This window comes from Culex pipiens, chromosome 2, assembly GCF_016801865.2.
Source record: "Culex pipiens pallens isolate TS chromosome 2, TS_CPP_V2, whole genome shotgun sequence".
Lineage (NCBI taxonomy): Eukaryota > Metazoa > Arthropoda > Insecta > Diptera > Culicidae > Culex > Culex pipiens.
The window spans coordinates 7,792,898-7,816,061 of NC_068938.1; the positions used below are offsets into that span (position 1 = coordinate 7,792,898).

The 23,164-nt window shown below is 36.2% G+C and overlaps 1 protein-coding gene across 1 annotated transcript in view; it reads left to right on the forward strand.

The window, feature by feature from the left end:
* Positions 1-23,164, forward strand: part of LOC120412668 (ABC transporter G family member 5-like) — a 110,400-nt gene that overhangs the window by 77,001 nt on the left and 10,235 nt on the right. Inside the window, exons 12-15 of the mRNA XM_052708644.1 lie at positions 868-982; positions 10,251-10,440; positions 10,598-10,982; positions 11,045-11,575. Coding sequence (XP_052564604.1) covers positions 868-982; positions 10,251-10,440; positions 10,598-10,982; positions 11,045-11,575 — 1,221 coding nt within the window. The remainder of the gene's footprint in view (positions 1-867; positions 983-10,250; positions 10,441-10,597; positions 10,983-11,044; positions 11,576-23,164) is intronic.

Here is a 23,164-nt window from a genome sequence, read left to right on the forward strand (position 1 = left end):
CCGTGATCTAACCTGTGCTGTTAATTTTACACGGGTTTGTAAATTGAGCTTAACAAGACGCGAGTTCTAGAACCGATGTGAGAAAAATTAGGCTTGATTGTTTTTTATTATGCAACAAAATTGTGCTCTAGAAAAAATCCAATTATAATTGTGATGATCTCTTACAAATTATTACAACATTTCACATTGCAGTACAAATCCCGTTGCAAAAATGAGCTGACCTGCTGATCGTGCAACTTTGCTCTTTTTATAAGTTCGGAGTGTGCGGCACCGCCACTTCCTCATTTTAATTGCTGGAGAAGGGTAAACAAAACTGACCAACCGTTTTTTAACCGCTTGCAGCACAATGTTTACGATGGGGGCGAGCTATATTTCTGCTTAATTGTTGCACCACGACTTGACTTGTGAGGTTATCCTCGGTTCGTGTTTTTGAACTTAAGTTGGTTGTTTTGCAAAGCTGGATTTCCATTTTTAGATGTAACAAAGATTTCAAAATCAAAAAATGATGTATTTTATACTTCAAACAGACAGTTTCGCAGTTCATTAGTCTTAACTTGAAAACAGTTCTTTGATTGACACTCCCAGTTTTGCATTTTATTAATTTTATACGATAAGCCGGCCCACTCGGGAACAGGTGTTCCAGCCAGAATGTCGTTATCAAGACCTTGAGCTCGCGCAAAATGGGTCGACGTCGTCGTCTTCTTTGTCATTAAACATATTCATCAACAAGAAGAACACAGTCTTTTCTATGGAAACATCTGGCAAATGTCGGTTATCAGCCCCGGTCAGCTGCTCTTATCTCCAAGAGTGAGAGCAAATTATTTTATTTTATTTATTTTTTTTTCCTTCTCATTTTGTTATTTCTAGGCCGTGACATCTTAAGGAATATCAACGGCGAGTTCCGAGCTGGTGAGCTGACGGCCATCATGGGACCTTCTGGGGCAGGGAAGAGTACGCTGCTGGACATACTGGCCGGGTACACGTGAGTATTTAGTTGAGCTCTGGGGAAATGTTAATTCTGGAACGTGCTGATTTGCGAGTTAGGAACGTTAAGGTTATGAAAAATGAAACCTTCAAACGACTGACGTGAGGTTATGTTGATGTTGAAAAGTGCTTGAAATTGTTCACGCTCGTTTTACATTTTATTATACTTTTGCTGTTTTTGTAGAGCAAAATTTATTTGAAAAGCTCATCAAATTGATCTCTGTTTATGGTGAAAATAGTGCATTGCTTTATCATTTCAACAGCTAAGCTTTTCTTGAAACCAGCTAATCATCCACCTTCCAGTGAAGAGTCTCTCATCCAATCGAGGCTAATCCAGCGTTTCCCTCTTCAGCTTTAGCTCGTTCAAATAGAATTTGTACCTAAACCAACCGCATCATAACTGGTTCCCAGCTGCTCCCGGCTACTGCGATTCCCCGTTCACGTACACCTCATGACTCATCAGCCCTCTCTATCTAGCATAGCCTACCACGATCACCGCACCGCGCTTTGTTTATGTTTGCTCCGACCTCCACCCCCCTTCTTCCTCCTAACCATGCTCGGGCAAGCAGTTTGTATCGCTCTTTCTTCTCAGGTGCAACTGAGTGCCCCCAGCACTCACCCTGCGGTCACTCAAATGTACCGAAACAGCTGACTTGCTGCGATTGAGGAAAACCAGCATGACGAAGCACAGCACAGCTCGATGGAGTAAAGTTACGAGGTGTCCGGCGAGCTGTAACAGTCGGCGTTGAGTAAGAACAAACAAACGAACTCAATTTCGGTGCACGGCTGGAGCACTCGGTACAGCTGTACCGAGGAACTCTCGGTTTGTGAGTGCTCTAGGGTGGTTCTTCGTCTAAAAACTGAACAAAGACGAAGCAATTCATCTTCTCCAAGAAAGCTATGAGATGGTGACGTTGACGGTCCTTTGTTCCTTGCTATGGTCAGCGGTTCAAGCCAGAACCAGAAGTCATCGTTGTCAAGACCCTGACTCATAGTCGTCTGCTGCTGGATATTCATTACTTCTGTCACTGGAGGAGACCTTTACAATCGCTGCCGGTTCATGATACAAAAAAGCATTCATTTCCATTTGTTCAATAAAAGTGCAAGTACGGAGACAGTCAGCACCAAGGTAATTAGCGAACTCGTTACTCAGACATTCAACGAATTCTCCTCGGATATCAACGCCAAGTGTGTTTGACCTTTTCGATCAACACTTGTTCTGAATCGGCTTAGCGGAACAAAGATCGTTTGTTGAGTGAAACGCGTATCGATCGAAGCATGCTGGGGGTTGTGGTGAGGCGAATCAGTCAGCAGTGCGGGGAAGCTGCACTGTGTTTACATTTTGCTTTGCGGACGGAGAACCCAATGAACTGAGCTGTGGTAGCAGTAGCAGGCCATGATGCGCGTGGAGGAGGTCTTTGCAACAAGTCAGTGGTTTGAGTTGGTGGGTGGGATTTGAAGGGGCGGGATGCTTGGGGGAAATGCTTTAAAGTTAATTACTTTGGTCAGTATACTACGATCGGAGTTCAGAAGAAAACAGTTCCAGACAGCACGATTGATTTACTTTATTAAAAACAGGAAACTAGGCTAATTATACTTTGTAGATTGACTGCTTTCCTATAACTACAATATTTGTTGCACCATAAACGTTTATAATTTGATTTCATGTCGATAAAACGTAGAAAATAAAATTTTCATATCCAGTCTGATCCATGTTTCAAAATATATTTAAAATACATTAACAAATTGCAAGGACTAGAAATTTACAAATTGTTTGAAAATTTAAATTATGTATGCACTTTTCTTCGTCCTAGTCAAAAGAAGTCATTCTGAATCAATTTTTTTCCATACAAGTCTCCATGAAATTTTGGGGCAGGTCAAAATGGGTATGTTAATGTATGGAATTCTGTATCTTTTAAAATAAATCTCCTGATCAATTTAGAGTCTTCGGCAAAGTTGACTTTTCGGGAAGAATTTGGTTCTCGGAAAAAAAAATCCGTTTTATATTTACCTTTTTATCCATAAAACTTTTTTTTCTATTTTTTTAAATACTTTGATTAGAGCGTCCAATTGCACGGGAATTACCGGGATTTCCAGTAAAATAATATTTCCCGTTTCCCGAGAATTTTGTAAATTCCCGAAGTAAATATTTTTTTTAACTTTTTTGACACCAATGTTTGGAAAATGTACTGAGAACAGAGATTAACTAAAAGAACTTATTTTGATTTTTTTTTCATTTACATTTACTGTTCTTTTTAAACTAACCAGCTCTTCTGGATATTTCAACACAAGTTTTAATTTAGATAATCTCAAAGTTTTTGACTTTTGCACTCAAAACTGAGAATATTTGTTCCTTTTTGTTGGGCAATAGAAATGACGACTTTATGGAATGCAATAAACTATTAAAAATTATTTGTGAGTGAATAAAATATAAAGTCAGAGAAAAAATGAGATTGTTTACTTTTTTGTTAACCGTGTATTAGGAGTTTAACAAGATGAAATTTGGATTAGTATCAGTAGATATCCTTGTTAGAATAATTAGTGTTCGGATTGCAATAAGATTTAGTTCAGTTCGTTTAATAGTTTTCGAGAAATTTCAGTTTGAAATAAAATTTTATGGAGCACTGGTTGTGTAATGATGTTTATTTAGCGTTCATTTTTTAAAAAAATCTTTGCAAGCAAGTACTTTTTATTTTTTTATGGTAAATTCTACGCTTTACTATTTTAACTTGAAGCTAAACAAAACAAAAAAAAAATTAAACAAAATTAAGATAATATTTTAGTTTAGTACACGATTGGAATTTAGGCCATTGACATTTTTTTTTTGAATTTTATGTCCCTCGACGCGGAAAATAAAAAAAAAGCAAAATTGAAATTACGAGCCATGGTTTCAACATTTCAATGATTTGTTTTTTAAAATGCGAATCTATGACATTTCCCCGAAACCCATATTACCGAAGGGACATTTCCCCGAATGCCACTTCCCCGAAAAGACACTTCCCCTAATAGTCATTTCCCCGAATTCCATTTACCCGAATTTCCCATTTCCCCTAATCGTCCACATTCCCGAATGCCATTTTCCCGAATGGGCCACAATCCCGAATGCCACTTACCCGATTAGTCATATCCCTGAATAGTCATTTCCCTGAACACCATTTCCCCGAACGCGGTCAAGCCGAAATGCCCGGTGCCCCGGAGCGCGCGCGCTCCTGGGCACCGGGCATTTCGGCTTGACCGCGTTCGGGGAAATCGCATTTTACAGTCGACTCTCTGCTTGTCAATAACCAAGGGACCGTCGAGGAAGAGAATCATCAGATTACAGAACGATGCAAAATGAAGACTCGATTGAAAATATTTTTTTCTTGATACCCAGCTATGGGAGAGAATCATGGCAACGTCCATCAAACAAAAACACACAAATTTCAAACACCCTTTAAAGCTTCGTTTTGCCAAGCAAAATGAAGCATGAAAACTGAAATTATTGACAACCGGAAGAGATTTTTAAAGCAAACAGGGACTGAAGAATTCATCGATAGATGGAGAATTATTGATATCTAGAAGATCGACAGCCAGAGAGTCGACTCTATAAGAAAAAAAAAATGATGGCACTTTTTATCACATCAAACTACATATAATATTTCTTGAAAGGTTCGTATTGGCCTTGAATGATCAACTTTCTTTTTGGCTTCACTCAGAACAGACGTAGCATTTTAGGGGGGAAGTGGTGTTGGAAGGTTTGGTACTATTCATTCAAATACAATGAATATTGTTACAGACTTTTTTTTATATATTCTCAAAACAAATACCTTTTTCTTATAGACATGATAATAATAATGCAATAGAAGTTTTGTTATTTTTTATGATTGACCTCCGTGTAAGCACGAGAGCAAGCAGCAGTCAAGTGCTCAGTGCTCCATCGTTTTTTCGATTTTTTCGCCGTAAATTACCGTGATTACCCGCGAGTTTGCTCCTGCAGCATGCCAAAGGCCGGCCGTGGCCGTGGCAGTTCGAGTGCGGCCTCGAAAAACCCGCGAAGTTCGTCTACCGGCCGTGTGCAAAAAGGTAAACAGACCAACGCCGTGTCGACCGCCATCGCGCAGGGGAGCGTGAGCGCAGAAGGCATCGACAAAAAGTTACTACATCCCGGATATGTTCCGAGATCACCAGTGCGAACCCGTTCCGGTACTTCCGGTGCCACAACCAGTGGCACATCAACATCCGCCAATATCCCCATCAGGAACGAGTTCCAGATGCTGAGCGACGACGAAGAAAACAACAACAACAACACCGACGGTAGCACTACCGACGACGACGACGATGATGATGGTCGTGCACGGAAAAAAGTGTCGACGTCAAAACAGAACAATTCTCCTACGGAACGAAGACCACCTCCAATTTTTGTTTTGGACACGTTGGCGGACGATGTTGACGAGTTGCTGGAAGGCCTCGGATATTGTCTAAAAATCGGCAAGTCGTCAGTGCAAGTGATCACACTGACCAAAAAGAATTTTGACCTGGTGCTTGAAGAATTGAAGCGTAGCAACTTCAACTTCTACACATTCAACCCCGAGAAGCCCCCTGTCAAGGTCGTCTTGCAGGGTTACCAAGACCGTCCGGTTTCCGACCTGAATAAGCACCTTTCGGACGCCGGAATAAAACCGCGGGAGATAAAAGTGCTCTCGCGCAAGACAACGGTCACGGGTATGCACACCCTGTACCTGTTGTACTTCGACCGCGGCACCGTCAAGATCCAAGACCTGCGGCGGACTAAGACGTTGGACGGTTTTTGGGTAAACTGGCGGTTTTACGCCAAGAACCCGACGGACGTAGCGCAATGCCACCGTTGCCAGAAATTCGGCCACGGCTCGCGGAACTGCAACCTCCGGCCCCGCTGCGTGAAGTGCGGTGAGTCACACCTTTCAGAGGCGTGCGCACTGCCACGAAAGGCGGACTTGGGGGACAAGGCAGAACAAACCAAGCCGCGCGTAAAGTGCGCGAACTGTGACGGCAACCATACCGGCAATTACCGCGGCTGCGTTGCGCGCAAGGCCTACCTAGAGGAGCAGGAAAAGAGGAAGAAGAAAGCAGCAGCGTCCCACTCCCCTCAGCGAAGTACGAGCGCAGCCGTTCCTGCAGCTGGACAGCGTACGGTTCTAGCGGACAACTCAGCGTTCCCTCCTGGTTGGGGGCGTTCGTTCGCCAGCGTGGTCGCTGCCGGTAACGGTAATGCGGGCCAGCAAGAAGTCACCGGGGAAGATCTCTTTACCCTGCCGGAGTTCTTTGCTCTCGCGGGGGAGATGATGACGCGGTTTCGGAGCTGCCGGAATAAGGCGGAACAATTCCTGGCCCTTGGGGAGCTGATGATCAAGCACATCTATAATTGATATTTTTTCTTTGATCTAGTATTAAGCTTTCTCTTTATCTATCCTTTTCCCATTGCACTTTCTGTAAGTTTTTTGAAAACTTTTTCTTACTCTTGCCTTCTATTTAATGTTTATAAGTAATAATACTTTCGTTTGAATTACGATGTAACACACAGCTGAAAGGAACTCCAAAACTCTGTTATGTACCTAAATGAACTCATTGTAACTTGATTATTCACAAATAAACCGAATTGAATTGAATATTTTTTATGATTCAAAAACATACCGTGCGATTTTCGTAGTACCCCGTATCAGTAGAACCCAGTTCACACTGATCATTTTATTCACATTGCTGGTTTGGGATTTGGCGAAAAGTATAATCAACAAAAATTTGTACCAGCCTTATGTAACTATTTGTTCGATTTTTTGCATTTTTGAACAAAATTCGAAAAAAAAAATCCTTGCAAATTTCTCAAAAACAACATCTAATCATGCGGTTGAACACAAATGTTAATTGAACAACAAAAAATTTAGTAATTGGGTCCTAAAATTAAGCTTAAATTTGTGATATTATTGTTCACAAGAAAAATAAGCTTTACTAAGTACAATGACCCTTTGAACGATCGCAAAGGATTTAAAATGGATTTTTAATTCAATTTCTAAAAATTCACTTCACGGCCCTTCTTGGCAGAAAAGCTCCTACTTGACAGCTCGATCCAGGGGGGCCATAGTTGATCCATCGAAAAAATGTTGTCTTGTCAATAACTTTTTTTTTGCATAAAAATGAAAAAAAAAAGTTATCAGAAATGGTTTTTAATCGTGTTTCTTACCGTTGTTCATAAAAATTGACAAAGGGCTTTACTACCCAATTTACAACATTTAATCAACAGCATACCCGAAAAAGCTGTTTGTTCGGAAAATTGAGAAAGAAAATAACTGTTAGTCATGGAAAAAGGCTTTAGCGAAAATGATGATTAGGGGATATGCAAATTCGGGTAATTTTAAATTTAAATAAACGGCAATTGGCGTAAGTGTCACTTCGGGGAAATGGCATTCGGGGAAATGGCCGATTAGGGGAAATGGCATTCGGGGATATAGCCGATTAGGGGAAATGATATTCGGGGAAATGGCATTCGGGGATGTGGCTGATTAGGGGAAGTGGTATTCGGGGATGTGACCAATTAGGGGAAATGATTTTCGGGGAAATGGCATTCGGGGAAATGTCATTCGGGGCAATGAGCTAGACCCTTAAAATGCATAATACACCTGCCCAGTTTTTTTTGCAATCATAAGTTTCCAAAATTTGAAAGTTTTGACAAAAAATTGATATTTGCGAAAAAAAAGCTTTTGCGGTGCTGTTCTTCGGAATTTCATAAAAAGTTAAAATATGTTTGAACTAACCTCAACATGCTAAATATGATTATTATTGCAGAAAAATGCATTTTATATTGTTTTCAGTTGATAAGACTTCTATTTTCATTAACATTTTGTTTTTTAAATTACTTTTTTGCCTTCTGATTTTTAAGACGAAATAACTTGAAAACATACCTTATTCACAAAAAAAAGTATATTTTTTTCAAGTTTTATTTTTTATGAGGTGTTAAACCATAACACGATTCTCAAACTTTTTTTTAACATTAATGTTGCTTTCCTATACCGAGTTGAGTTGGAGAATTTGAACGGTGTGCGTCGCGGTCCTCGCGCAGGATTTTCGTTGCCGTTTCCGTCTTAGTTGTCCCCCCGATTGTGTGTGTATTTCGATCCGGGCGGTTTCGCGTTTTCGCATTTTAGTTGGTTTTATCTTTCCACAGCCGGCTGTCTAAGATTAAATCATTTATGCTAAACTCAACACCAAATAACCGGGAATAGTCTCATTCGCATAATCCGACTATTTGCCTTGAGAATGCATAATACATCACACCATTAAACGAAATTTATTGATTATTGGGTCGCATCATCATCCTCTATGTTGAATCCTGGCCGTTACCCTTACCCACTAACAAAATCCCAAGTAGAAGTAGTTTTCCGGCACACGCGGGGGTGTGGATATCGTATAGAACCCACCCTTTGTAGCAACCTGTGCTAACTAACATTCCCGTCCCAATCCCCCCGAGATCTACAAACTGACATGGCGGGCGCCGTTGGTGGCCAATGACTGTTACCTATTTGCTTCAGATCTAGTTTTAATGATCTTGATGTTTTACCTTTTCAACGCATTCATACATGCTGTTGATAAGGGAAACACCATTAGATCGTTTAAGCGTATGACCGGTTGTGCTGATGGGATATTATGGTCCTGTTCAGCAACGGAGAAGGACAACCATGGGTGGTCTCTCATGATCATGCTCATGCTCATTAATGTTGCTTTCCTATACCATTTTGTTGCAAAATATCAATCATTACCTGGCTCTGAACTATCGATTTGACTTTTTTGTGAGGCTGTGTCTCAAAAACTAATTATCCGATTTTCAGTGTGAAAAGTGTAGAAAATTTTCTCCGATTTAAAAAAAATCAGGGGGGAGGAGGGTGGGCAAAGTATTTAAAAACACGAAAATTTTCAAAATTCCGAAAATTATTACCTTACGAAAAAATTAATCCAAAACGAGATACTTTTTCAAAAAATCGGTAAATTACTTTTCGATTGCAAATTTAAATAAGTTTTCAAATTATAATTTTTTACCATATTTACGATATTTATTAAAATGTCATTTCTCTGGAACCAGATTTTGCTCCATCATGTACTATAGCTCTATTGATGTATTTTGAGTTTAATTTCGTAAATTAAAAAATATGCAATTAAAACAACTACTTAGTTGCAGTAAAAATATTAAGATTTGAATTTAAGCATACCATTTAAAAAGGCCACATAACTTTTGTAAACAAGAGTGTATCCCTTTCCCTCAAATGTCAGTTTACATAAATGTGAGAGGGATACACTCTTGTCTACACAAAATATGTGTCCTAATGGCACGAATTGGCAAAAAATAAACAAAGCAGATTTGCCTAATCGGTAATATACTAGTTTGCAGTACATTTTTGCGAAATGATTAAAAATCTTAATTTTATCCCTAGTCTCAAAAATATGTTTAAAAATAGATAAAGCAACGCATCTCCATTTAAAATTGACCATTTAGGAAATTTAAACTCGAAAACATAAAAATTTTATGTAGCAGTATTTATTCAAATCTACCTACCATAAATAGAGTATGGCACAATAAGAGAATGATTTGATAGCAGTTCTATATTAAGACTATAATTAGTTACGATTTTAAACAGAAAAGATATTCTAGCACCCCGAGCAGACGGAAATAAATTGGGAATAACATTTTTTGATATGTAAAAATACTAGGCCAATAACATTTTATGTTATTTATAACAAGATTAGTTATTCGTCGTTATGAATTTTGTGTTATTGGATTGTTATTGTAATAACAGACTAATATCATTTTCAGTTATTCTTCGAACATATCTTTGTTGTTATTTTTTGTTATTTTAAAAACTAATCCGATCATCCCAATAACAGTTGGAGGTATTCTTCCATAACAAAAAATGTTATTCCAAAGTTGTTTTGGCTTTCAACCAATATCAGACCAATAACAAATTTTGTCATGATAACATAAACTGTTATTAAACTCTTATGCAAAAATGGATTTTTCAAGAAGATTCCACAACACTTTCTGTTATTTTAACAGTATTTGTTATTGAAATGGCATGAATTTTGTTATTACCGTCTGCCCGGGACGCCAAAGCTGTAATTATCATAACTTGACTTAATGAAACTCTTATCGTTCCTCGTTCGCAAACCGTATTCATTATACTTTGTAGCACTTGTTGCACAATCTCGCACTCCGGAAACCACCTGAGAACATTTTACAATTCTAACAAACAATTTCCTCTCCCCAGCGATAGCGAGTACACCGGCGAGATTCTGATCAACAAGCAGCAGCGCGAGCTGAAGCGGTTCCGGCGCCAGTCCGCGTACATCATGCAGGACCACGACCTGCAGCCGCACCTGACCGTCCTGGAGGCCATGCACTTTTCGGCCAATCTCAAAATCGGCGCCGAGCTGAGCCCCGCCAGCAAGAAGATAAGGGTGAGTTATGCGGTTAAAGGGTTTTGCTTTCGACCTTCGAATAGTGTTTAGTGATATGCGGAGGTAGATAACAGTGGGAAAGACCTTCGGGAACTTGAGTCGTTGGGCATGTGACGGTGATAAGTCGTGACTCACAATTGACATTCATTCATTTCAGATGAACGAAATCCTGTGCGCAATCGGGTTGCAGGAGCACAAAAAGACGCGTACCTCCAAGCTGTCCGGTGGCCAGAAGAAGCGCCTCGCGATCGCCCTCGAGATCGTCAACAACCCGCCGGTGATGTTCTTCGACGAACCGACCAGCGGCCTGGACAACTCCACGTCGAAAAAGTGCGTCGAACTGCTGAAGCAGCTGGCACGCGAGGGTCGGACGATCATCTGTACGATCCACCAGCCGTCGGCGCTGCTGCTGAACATGTTCGACCATCTGTTTACGGTGGCCGAGGGTCAATGCATTTTCACCGGTACCGCCGCCAACATTGTGCCATTCCTGCGCGAGGTGGACATTATCTGTCCGGAGCACTACAGTCCGTCGGATTTCCGTAAGTGTACTAAAAATCTTCCATAGAAGATCGTCTTCTAACGATCCTCCCTTCAATTCCAGTCCTGGAAATTGCCACCCACGACTACGGCCCCCAAAGTGAACACCTAGTAGCAAAAACGGAAAACGGTCGCAGCACGTCCTACCGGAACCGGGAAGCGTTCACCCCGTTCCTACTCCCGATCATGGAGTCCCCAATTTCACCCGATCTCCCATCGCCACCACCCACCCAAACCAAGGACGCCAACGGAGGAGGTCTGCTGACGAGCACCTCCTCCCCGCTGGACAAACCAAAGAAGCTCGCCAAAAAGTTGTCCTTTAATCCGGAAAAGTGGTGCGGCCGGGACGAGATCTACACGACCAGCTTTTGCCGGCAGTTTTACCTGCTGCTGCTGAGGACGTTTCTCATTCTGAGCCGGGATCGGTCGCTGATGACGATGAGGTTCATCATTCACTGTACGATCGCGCCGCTGATTGGGATGTTGTACTTTGGGATTGGCAATCAGGCGGCGCACATTTTCAACAACTTTAACTACGTGTTCTTCTCGATCATGTTTCTGATGTTTACGGCGTTCAGCTCGATGACGATGGCATGTGAGTAGAAGGTTTTTGTTCTATTCTAGATTTCGGCAAATATGTGATTAAAATTCTGAATATTTGTTATTTTTTTTTAAACTTTTCATAACAATGACGCATTGAAAAAAATATTACTACCGGTTGACAACATATTTTCAAATTTATTTTTTTCAAATTTTTGGAATGTTCATGTTCAAAATAGGGGAAATATACCCATTTTAATCACACTAAGCCGTTCGACCAATTCTCATCACTTTTGCCGTTTTCCGCTATTAAATCAATATTTACAGATGTATCAACAAAGGAGAAATGCTTGCTCACTTTTATTTGAGCTATTCATTACTTTGGAACAGTCAAAAACACTTTATGAAAGCTGTAATTCATGATCAAAGTGCTGATAGGCCGATAGTAGAAATAGGCTAAGAAAGGGTATAGTTCCCCTACAATCTGAACTGAATGATCGGATTTTTTTAAATACCTCGAAAAGGCCAATAACAGGAAATTCTTTGGAACTATTATGAAAATGAAAAATATCGATCTTAAAACTTAAATTTGATAACTTTTGTGATATTCAAGATTTTTTTTTCATGTCATATTGAAGATTTTTTTAATTAAAGTTTCCTCCGTTTTTTTTAACAGTTATTCCAAGCTTTTTATTACCAAAGTTTGGTGTTGATGTTTTTACCACCTCCGTTGGAACAAAACTTCAAAATCGTGCTAACATATTGTAGATCACATAGAAATGTGTGTGTTATCCCCCTGATTAATACTCAATTTTTTTAAAAGAAGTTCTTTTTTTTCAGAAAAAAATGTTTTTTTGGCTAAATACCGTCATCAGGGGTGACATTGGGTCATACAAATTCCAGCATTTTTGTATGCTGGTACTAGTTTTAATCGGAGAGATGAAACTAAATTTTATAATCAATAATATAATAATTTGTCAACTCTTGAAATCATGATAATTTATTTGTTGAACAAAAACAATCATTTTAGATTACTTTTTCTAAACAACCAATGCCCCATGAGTTTCCTATGTAAAAAGGAACTTTTGAAAAAGTAAGTGTCATTAAAGGATTTGATTAAATGATTATTTTTTATCTTTTGAATTTTAGAATAGAAATAAATTTTCGTGTAAGAATTATGATATAGTACTCGATCACGACATTTCGCTGAATTGTTTTAAAAGCACAAATTTAATTGTACACTATCTTAAAAAATCCTTAAAGTTTCTTTTACGATTTTTTTTTGCTAGTAACATATATCTCATAATGTGTAAACACTGCGTTGAGTTTGCCTCATATCTTATTAAAAAATATGTTTGAAATTTAATTTTCTATTTCCAAGGTTATTTGTATTTTTTTCCTCCTGTTGATTGACTAGAATCTTTAAATCAGAATAAAAATCAGTCAACGACTATGAATTTATCAGCTGTGGAAGGTTATCCTCAGCATAGAATAGTAACTTTACAAAAATAATAGTTTTAATAGTTTTAATAAAATAAAAAGTTGCATCAAAAATATCTTCAATATTATTCGTTGCACATTTGATTAAATCAAGAGAAAAAAATCATCCATAACAAATAATATCATATTATTTGATAATTTCAAAGTATTTCAGCCGATTTACTTAAGGTAAAAACAAGAAAACAAAAAAAGGCAAAACACATATAATTTTACAAAAAATAAGTGATGATTTCTACAATAGTTCAATCAAATATTTTTTTATAACATGTTCCACTCAATCCCAAAATGAGAAAAAATAACATTGCAATAATGACAAATAGATTTTCAAACATGATTTTTTTTTTGAGTTCAATAGTATTAAATGTAAAAATGAAATATAATGTTTTCGATTTTTGTTTGAATAACAACATCAAAACATAGTTTGTAAATTTTGAAGTTTTTTAATTATTCAGTGCGTTGCGTGTTTTGGTAACTTTTTCATGTAGGAAAATGTTTTTTTTTCATATTTAGAGCATTACTAAAAAAAAACGATCATTTAAACAGTATCAGAGTAATTCTGTAGATTATTCCCGAGTTTTTTTTTTATTTGGATGATCAACCCAAAATTTCTTTATTTAATTTTCAAAAAGATTGTGTTATGAGATTGTGTTTTTACATAAAAAAATCGAATATCACCCAGCAGTACAATCAACAAAGTCAAAAAAAAAAAAGAAATTTCTCATCTCTTTAAATATATTTTTAAATATTATTTTTTTCCCTCAGTTATGGTCGAGTGGTGGGGGAAACAAAAAAATCTAAATTTAAAATTTCTAACCCAACTTTCACATTATTACAGTTATGCTACTTCTGATGTTTTGCAAAATATCAATGAATTTATGAAAATGTTTTTTTTTTCATATTTAAAGTTTTATGTCTTTTCCAATTTGTGGTCCAAAAATTAAAAATTCCCAAAAAAGTCTAAATATGCCCAATCAGATTAAAACTACAAAAATAAAAGTTGTACAATCTATATAAAATAGTTTACAGTCAATGTACAGGTTATTTTTTAAGGAGGGCATGGGGGGCAATGGCCTAAAGTACGAAAAAAGGAGCATTTTCGAAAATATTATATTACATAAATGCCTATAACATCAAAACGATGGACTTTATAAAAACAAATTAAAGTCATTTTAGTTTCCATATCTGGTGTTTCATACAAGGATATTTTTTTTCTCAAAAATATCAGATCTGCAACATCCAAAACTTCGTTTGTAATGCGTTTCCGCCTTTTTGGGCGCTTTTTGTTATTATTATTTTTATAAACCATAGTTATGTAATAAACATTTGTTTCGAAATAAAGAAGGCATAACTTTCTAGCATTGCTGCTAACTAAATTTCAAAATTTTCTATTTATTTGCCGCAAAAAAAATTGTAATTATTTGAATTCATTCAAGTACTTGGTGACGAATGACCAAATTTTGGTTATCGTTACCATAATTCAATCAACAACAAGATTGAAACACTTTTGAAATCCTTTAATTCATTCTACTCTGCATGTGTATGCATGGTAACAATATAATCGGTAAAGATAAACAGAATGTACTCATTCTGTGCATATTTCGCTTAAAATTATAAAAAAAGAACACAGTTCGTTAGTTTACTGTATTTTTCAGGGCTGCGGAGTCGGGTCATATTTCAAGCGACTCCGACTCCGACTCCAACTCCGGCTTTCTAAGTTTAGCCGACTCCGACTCCGACTCCGGCTCCGGCTTTCAGCTCCAACCGACTCCGACTCCGACTCCAACTCCGGCCTACCAACTCTAGCCGACTCCGACTCCGACTCCGACTCCAGCTTTCAACAAATTGTTGGCTCCGACTCCGACTCCGACTCCACATATTTTTTAATATTTAAAAAAATCGTTAATTATTATTTTGAAAACATTGATAAATAGGATTATTTAAATACTCTCTAAGTGTCAAGTTTTTCTCAAGGAACATAAGTTCGAATCACAACACGTAAAAAAAAATCTAGGTTACAAGTTGTATACCTACGTTATTAAACAAGATACAGTTCAGACTGGATTATCCGAGGGCCTCGGAAAAATTTCACTTCGGATATTCTTATTCGGTCTTATTTTTAATTGTCGGGCTTAAGTATGACCCTTAAACTACGCTAAAGTGATTTAGAATTATTAAATTCAAGATGGCGTCCAAAATGGCGATGATAGCATATTGAAAAAATGTATTTTGATATTTAAGGTGAAGCACGAGAGTGGCGGGCGGCTAAAAATCGAAAATGCTTCGAAGTGCTCTGTGTGTGTGCGTGCGCGAGCGCGCACGCCGGCACTACCAAGAGAATGCTAAAAACAGGAAAGTAGATTTGCGTCGCGTCGCTTTGCGGCCCCAGCGCTGTTGCGCTGGTTGGTGTTAGGGAATAACTGGCTAAGATGTGGGCATGTTCAATGTTGAAGGGGTCATTCATAAAATATGTCTAATGTCGTTACGGCAGGGAAAAAATCGGGACTTCGATACCACCGAGAGTAAATATTACTAAAAGTAAGTTGAAAAGTCCTTGAAGCTAAAAGGATGACACTAGTGATTGGTACTAGAAGTAGTGGCCGACATCTATAAGTCGACTTCGTTTTTAGGTTAAAATTGGACAAATTTCTTATAAATGAACTCAATATGGTTTTCTTCACTGTAAGAATATTATTCTAGTTATTATTTATGTGTAATTCACGATCACGTTTTTTCCCTGAGTGGCTTTGGCGATTGTTCACGCTCCATACAAAATATTATTTTTGTATGGACAATTGTCCACGAAGGAGAGATTTTTAAATTTCCAAAATAGTTGTCCACGTGGTTTATGGATGGTCCCAACATGAGCCGGATTATTTTCATCGCATTGCTGATAACTCATCAGGATCAACTCGGATCTTATTGCACCCTCCGACAAAGAATTTCCTATCATACTTAGGCGAGACCAGCTCTACCTACCAGCAAAATCTTGAAGCGATGTTTTTCCCCATAATTTTTTGCAATTACTGATAAATAATGAAAAATAAAGCCATGAGAACCAAATAGCTTTTTTTTACAATTAGAGCAATTCTCTACGAAATCGGTATTTCTTCAATTTTAATTTTTGTATTTTTTTATCCGACTGAAACTTTTTTGGTGCCTTCGGTATGCCCTAAGAAGCCATTTTGCATCATTAGTTTGTCCATATAATTTTCCATACAAACTTGGCAGCTGTCCATACAAAAATGATGTATGAAAATTCAAAAATCTGTATCTTTTGAAGGAATTTTTTGATCGATTTGGTGTCTTCGGCAAAGTTGTAGGTATGGATACGGACTACACTGGAAAAAAAATGATACACGGTAAAAAAAAATTGGTGATTTTTTTATTTAACTTTTTATCACTAAAACTTGATTTACAAAAAAACACTATTGCACAGATGCACAGATATTGCAATGCAAAGGTTTAAAAACAGGGAAATTGATGTTTTCTAAGTCTCATCCAAACAGCCCACCATTTTTCCATGTCGATATCTCAGCAACTAATGGTCCGATTTTCAATGTTAATATATGAAACATTTGTGAAATTTTCCGATCTTTTCGAAAACAATATTTTCAAAATTTTCAAATCAAGACTAACATTTCAAAAAGGCCAAACATTCAATATTACGCCCTTTTAAAATGTTAGTCTTGATTTGAAAATTTTGAAAATATTGTTTTCGAAAAGATCGGAAAATTTCACAAATGTTTCATATATTAACATTGAAAATCGGACCATTAGTTGCTGAGATATCGACATGGAAAAATGGTGGGCTGTTTGGATGAGACTTAGAAAACATCAATTTCCCTGTTTTTAAACCTTTGCATTGCAATATCTCAGCAAATAAAGGTCGTATCAACAAAGTCCGAAGAAGCAAAATATAGAGAATTTTCTCAGCTTTTCAAAAATATTTTTTTCAAAAGTGTGCAAACATGTGCACTAATTTAAAAAAATGAAAAACTGCGACTATTTTCAAAAAAGTTACATAAAAATGGCTATAACTTGAAAACGGTGCACTTTATCAAAATTTCACTAGAGTACTTTTTGATTGCAAATTTGATTTTACATCAAAAAATGAAGTTGAAAAATTTTTGCGACCAAAATTTCGATTTTTTGAAAAAATCAGTATTGATTAAAAAATTCATAACTCGGTCAATGAATTTTTGCACAACCTGGAAATTTCTGAAAAGTTGGCATTTTATGTCCTCTAAAACATATCAAAAAATAAAAAAAAATAAAAATAGTGTTTTTTTGTAAATCAAGTTTTAGTGATAAAAAGTTAAATAAAAAAATCACCAATTTTTTTTTACCGTGTATCATTTTTTTCCAGTATAGTCCGTATCCATACCTACAACTTTGCCGAAGACACTAAATCGATCAAAAAATTCCTTCAAAAGATACAGATTTTTGAATTTTCATACATCATTTTTGTATGGACAGCTGCCAAATTTGTATGGAAAATTATATGGACAAACTAATGATGCAAAATGGCTTCTTTGGGCATAACGAAGGCACCAAAAAAGTTTCAGTCGGATTAAAAAATACAAAAAAAATCGAATGATCGAAATCCTAGAGAACTGCTCATTAATCAAATATGAGTTTTGTTTTTATTTTTAGATTGTCTGGAATAATTAGTACTTCTTCCAAGTTGACAATATCATAAAGATTGATCATTACTTCTGTTGGCAAAAAATCACTTTTATACAAACAATCACTTTTAGGTGGACACAACACAAAAACAATAATTGAATTTTTGTTGGTTTTAAATTTGATTCTTCATCTTAAAATAATGTTAAAAAAATGTGTTACTTTATTTTGCACATTTCCATAATAATAACGAATTAGACTAAAATCGCAGCACTTCTAAATTATTTTATATCATCTTATGTATAACTCAAAAGATGAAATTTTCAGTAATAAAAAGTCTAAACATGACAATTTTTATCTTGAGTCTGCAAAAAACAATAGATGAAAAATCTCAAGATTTATGGATTTTATTTATTTTGAAAGTATTTTGATACTCAGGCCAGTTTAAAAACATTGTAATTTGATGTCAAGATTGTCGATGTAATTTTTATTTCGACTTCATAGTATTTTTTTTTTGGCTTAAATTTTTTCCATACATTCTCTTCGAGTAGTTCTCTACGATTTCGCAAATTTTTCACGATTTCAAATTTTCAACTTTGTCTATGCATTACAATGTCAAAAGTAGCAATTTTTCATAAATGGTTCTACCATACAAGTCTACATACGCTGTATCTTTTTTAGGGGCAAGCTAGCACGACACTCTCTTGAAGAAAGTTGTAAAGCATCTTCTGGAGTAACCAAATTCGATTTTATAAATATAAAATAAAAATATAAAAAAAGGGTTTCTCATTGAAATTCCCATAGAAAATTTAACCGCTTTGCTCAGAATAAGGACTAAACTAATTGTTCCCAAACTTTGAGGAGTTGTTTAGGACCCCAAAAGGAACCGAAAAATTGCTGTGCTCACTAAATTTGGACACCTTTTTTTTTCTGTTCAACCATAATACACCCTAATGAGTATACATTTTTGATTGCATTCATTTTTATCATTTTTAAAATACTTGTTGAAAGAAAAGGACATCTAAAATAAAATGTTTTTGAAATGCTGAGATTATTTTTACAATTTTCATTCTTGAATTATAAAAATTTTGTGTAATTTTCTAATTTTTTTCAATAAAAATAAATTCAAAATTTTCAAATTTTAAAATAAAGCAATGATTTTGAAAAGGTAATTTTAGATACATTTTCTTATTCCATAGTTTAGACCATATGACCGATAGAAACTAATTGTTCAATTTAAAAAGCTTAGAAAGAAAATTTTTGGAAACTTCCTAAGCAAATTGTATGTTTTCTCGATTGTAATTTAGATTTTGATTTGTAAAATTGTTAATAGTATTTTTTGTTCGGATTTCGAAATTTCCAAAAAACAGGATTCTTTAATCATGTCTCCTAAACAAGATTTTGTTAAGTACTTTAGTGAAAGTTTGATAAGGGACCATTCATAAATCACGTGGACACTTTTTTTGTAAATCTCAACCTCCCCCCTTTTGTGGATAATTGTCCATACAAAAAAAAAACTTTTTTGTATGGAGTGTGGTCAATCGCCATACACCCCCCTCCCTAAGTGTTCACGTGGTTTATGGATGGTCCCTAAAGTGCCCCATTTTTAGGTATTTTTTTTAAATAGTCTCAGTTATTCATTCTTTAAAATAAGTACACATGATTGCCCACTTCTGAAAAAACATATTTTTTTTTGAAAAGCTGAGAAAATTCTCAATATTTTGCATTTTTGAATTTTGTTGATACGACCCTTAGTTGCGGAGATATTGCCATGCAAGTGTTTAAACACAGGAAAATTGATGTTTTCTAAATCAAACAAACCACCATTTTCTAAATTTGAATTTTTTTGAAATGTTAGTCTTGATTTTAAAATTTTATGAAATTATTGTTTTCGAAAAGATCGGAAAATTTCACGAATGTTTTGAAATAAAAATATTTTAACAATGAAAATCGGATCATTAGATAGTCGCTGAGATAATGATCCGATTTTCATTGTTAAAATATTTTTATTTCAAAACATTCGTGAAATTTTCCGATCTTTTCGAAAACAATAATTTCATAAAATTTTAAAATCAAGACTAACATTTCAAAAATGCCAAACATACAATATTACTCCCTTTATCATTCATATCTCGGTCAAAGATTTTATGCCCGTTCTGAAAATTTCAGAGAAGTTGGCATTTGGTGTCTCCTAAAACATATCAGAAAAAAATCAAAATAGTTTTTTTTGCAAATCAAGTTCTAGTGACAAAAAGATAAATTAAAAATCACCGAAAAATGTTTTACCGTGCATCATTTTATTCAGTGTAGTCCTTATCCATACCTACAACTTTGCCAAAGACACCAAATCAATCAAAAAATTCCTTCAAATATACAGATTTTTGAATTTTCATATATCATTTTTGTATGGTCAGCTGCCAAACTTTTATGGAAAATTATATGGACGAACTAATGATGCAAAATGGCTTTTTGGGCATACCGAAGGCACCTGAACAGTTTCACCCGGATTAAAAAATATAAAAATAAAATTAAAATGCGACCGATTTCGTAGAGAAATGCTCATTTGCAAAATCGTAGAGTACCACAAAATTGTCAAAAAAAAAAAAACAATTTAGCATCATAAGTTTTTTTCATACAAGTCTCAATACAATTTTGCGGAGAAGTCATATAAAGTGGGTACGTAAATCTGAAAATCTTGAGATGGAATTTTCTGATTTATCAAAGTTTTATAGATTATTATCAGAAAAAGTCATGCTACAAGGGTCATTCTCCGCCAACTCACACAGCAGTTGACCCAACCCCTCTTCGATTTGCGTGAAACTTTGTATCGTGACGAAGGGGCGGTACAACCCCTTCCATTTTTGAATATGCGAAAATAGACATGTTTTTCAATAATTTGCATCCTGAAAAGGTGATGAGATGGAAATTTGGAGTCAATGAGACTTTTATGTATAATTGAACGCCCGATTTGATGGCGTACTCAGAATTCCGAAAAAAAAAAACGTTCATTCCATTCTTCGTAACTCAAGTGTAATTTTTTCGGACACGTCATTTTAAGGAAAATTTAATGTACTTTTCAAATTTACATTAACCCAGAAGGGTAATTTTTTCATTTAGAACAAAAAATTTCATTTTAAAATTTCGTGTTTAAAATGAAAAATGGCAGTGTTATTTTTTGGTGTGTAACAATGTGTTATTGCCTCTAAGCGTGATTGCCTCTCACCCAGTCGGCCTGGGTTCGATCCCAGACGGTCCCGGTGGCATTTTTCGAGATGAGATTTGTCTGATCACGCCTTCCGTCGGAAGGGAAGTAAATGTTGGCCCCGGACTAACCTAAAGGTTAGGTCGTTAGCTCAGTCCAGGTGTAGGAGTCATCTCTCTGGGTCCTGTCTCAGTGGAGTCGCTGGTAGGCAGTTGGACTAACAATCCAAAGGTCGTCAGTTCGAATCCCGGGGTGGATGGAAGCTTAGGTGTAAAAAGAGGTTTGCAATTGTCTCAACAATCAAGCTTTCGGACACCTAGTTTCGAGTAGGAATCTCGCAATCGAGAACGCCAAGGCAATGCTGTAGAGCGAATAATTTGATTTTTGATTTGTTTTGACTAAACATTCCAACACCTAAGCCTCCAAAAAAGTCGGTACGGAAACTTCAACTCGTTGGATTGTTGAAATTGATACGATTCTTTTTCCAGATAATTTTAAGTATGTCTAAATGAGTTCAAACATTTTTTTAATCTCTACAGTTGGAGCGATGCTTTCGTTCGCAGAAATTACAGACTTGATCGAATCGAGTTCTACAAAATTTTGAATATGGTTTTTGAATTTGGTGATTTTTTTGTAGTCAAACTTGGATTTTTTTTTTCAAATCAGGAAAGGCTAACTCGGATCATTTTGCACCTCTCGACATAGTTGTAGGAAATTGAATTTCAATTACCCATAAAAGAAAGCTGAGAGAATAACCCTACCAAAATCAAATGGTAGAATAAACCGTTCGTTCAATGCAATAGTTCATCCCATTGGGTTCTTCCATTTCTTCAAACCAACGTCTTCATTTTGCTGGGCGAGATATGGCACCGTCTATTTTTAGATGATGACTCCAACATTTTTTCTGTTTTGCACTTCAAAAAACCAGGTAGCACCACGATGTATCGCCATCTCACTATAGAGTTATCCATCCGCGCGGAATTGGGCAGCTAATGGAAGCTAATAACTTTTTAGCAAAATATCATAAAAATATGGACAGTTTTTTTTTCAAATTTAACGAAGATCTTCAAATTGCCTTAGCGTTCTCGATTGCGAGATTCCTACTCGAAACTAGGTGTCCGAAGGCTTGATTGTTGAGGCAATTGCAAACCTCTTTTTACACCTTAGCTTCCATCCACCCGGGGATTCAAACTGACGATCTTTGTATTGTGAGTCCAAATGCCTACAAGCGACTCCACCGAGACAGGACCCACGGAGACGACTCCTACACCTGCACTGAGCTAACGACCTAACCTCTAAGTTAGACCGGGCCAACATTTACTTCCCCATCCGACGGAAGGCGTGATCAGAAAAATCTCGTCTCGAAAAATTCCACCGGGAATCGAACCCAGGCCGACTGGGTGAGAGGCTACCACGCTTACCCCTACACCGCGGGTCCCGGCATAACGAAGATCTTGCACACATTAACAAAATCATGGTAATATTAAATCTGGGAAGGGACACATCTTTTATTTCAGAAAAAATGTGTAATTTTACCTCTGAAAATGTTGAATTTTTCCATTCCACAGGTAAAAAACTGAAACAATTGCTTTTCTCTATAAATTTTGAAGAATTTTCCCATACAAACTTCAAGCGATTAGAGGGAGGGGTTCCCGTGGTCAGAATGAGCTCAAATCTGTAATTTAGCCTAGCGATCTTTGATTTCAAGAGGAAGCCCGGATTCCGACCACCCTAGTGTACAATAATGACAAAGTTGGAATTGGGTTAGACTTGCGCTACCTGCAGGCAAAATCCTGAAGCGATGTTTTTCCTAAACATTTCGTGATTTTTGTATGTACAAACCTCAACCCTCAACTGCGATCCCTAAAAAACTTAAAACTGTTTTATTTTTGCCAAAGAAATCTAATTAGGGAGTGTCCTAAGAAAAAACACTTTGGATTATCAAATCACAAAATATTTTTGTTTCGTTATTTTATAATGGATTTTTGAACTCAAATATGACCCCACAAATGTTTGAAAAAGATTGAAAATATTAAATCCAAAAATGGTCGCCATTTTGGATTTAATAGTGGCAGAAATTTTACATTGAGATAATAAATTTGGTAATAAAATAAAAAATAAATTGAATTATGATTTCAGTAACGAAAAGTTAAAATATAATGCAAAAGCTTTAGAAGATTGATAATTAACAAAAGTTGATAAATCAGAAAGAAATGAAAATAAAAGAAATAAAAATGGGTTTTGCAATAATCAGAGGTAGATTAGATTGTGTATTACCAAAAACAGAATTAGATTTTTTTTAAATAGTTTATCCATCTT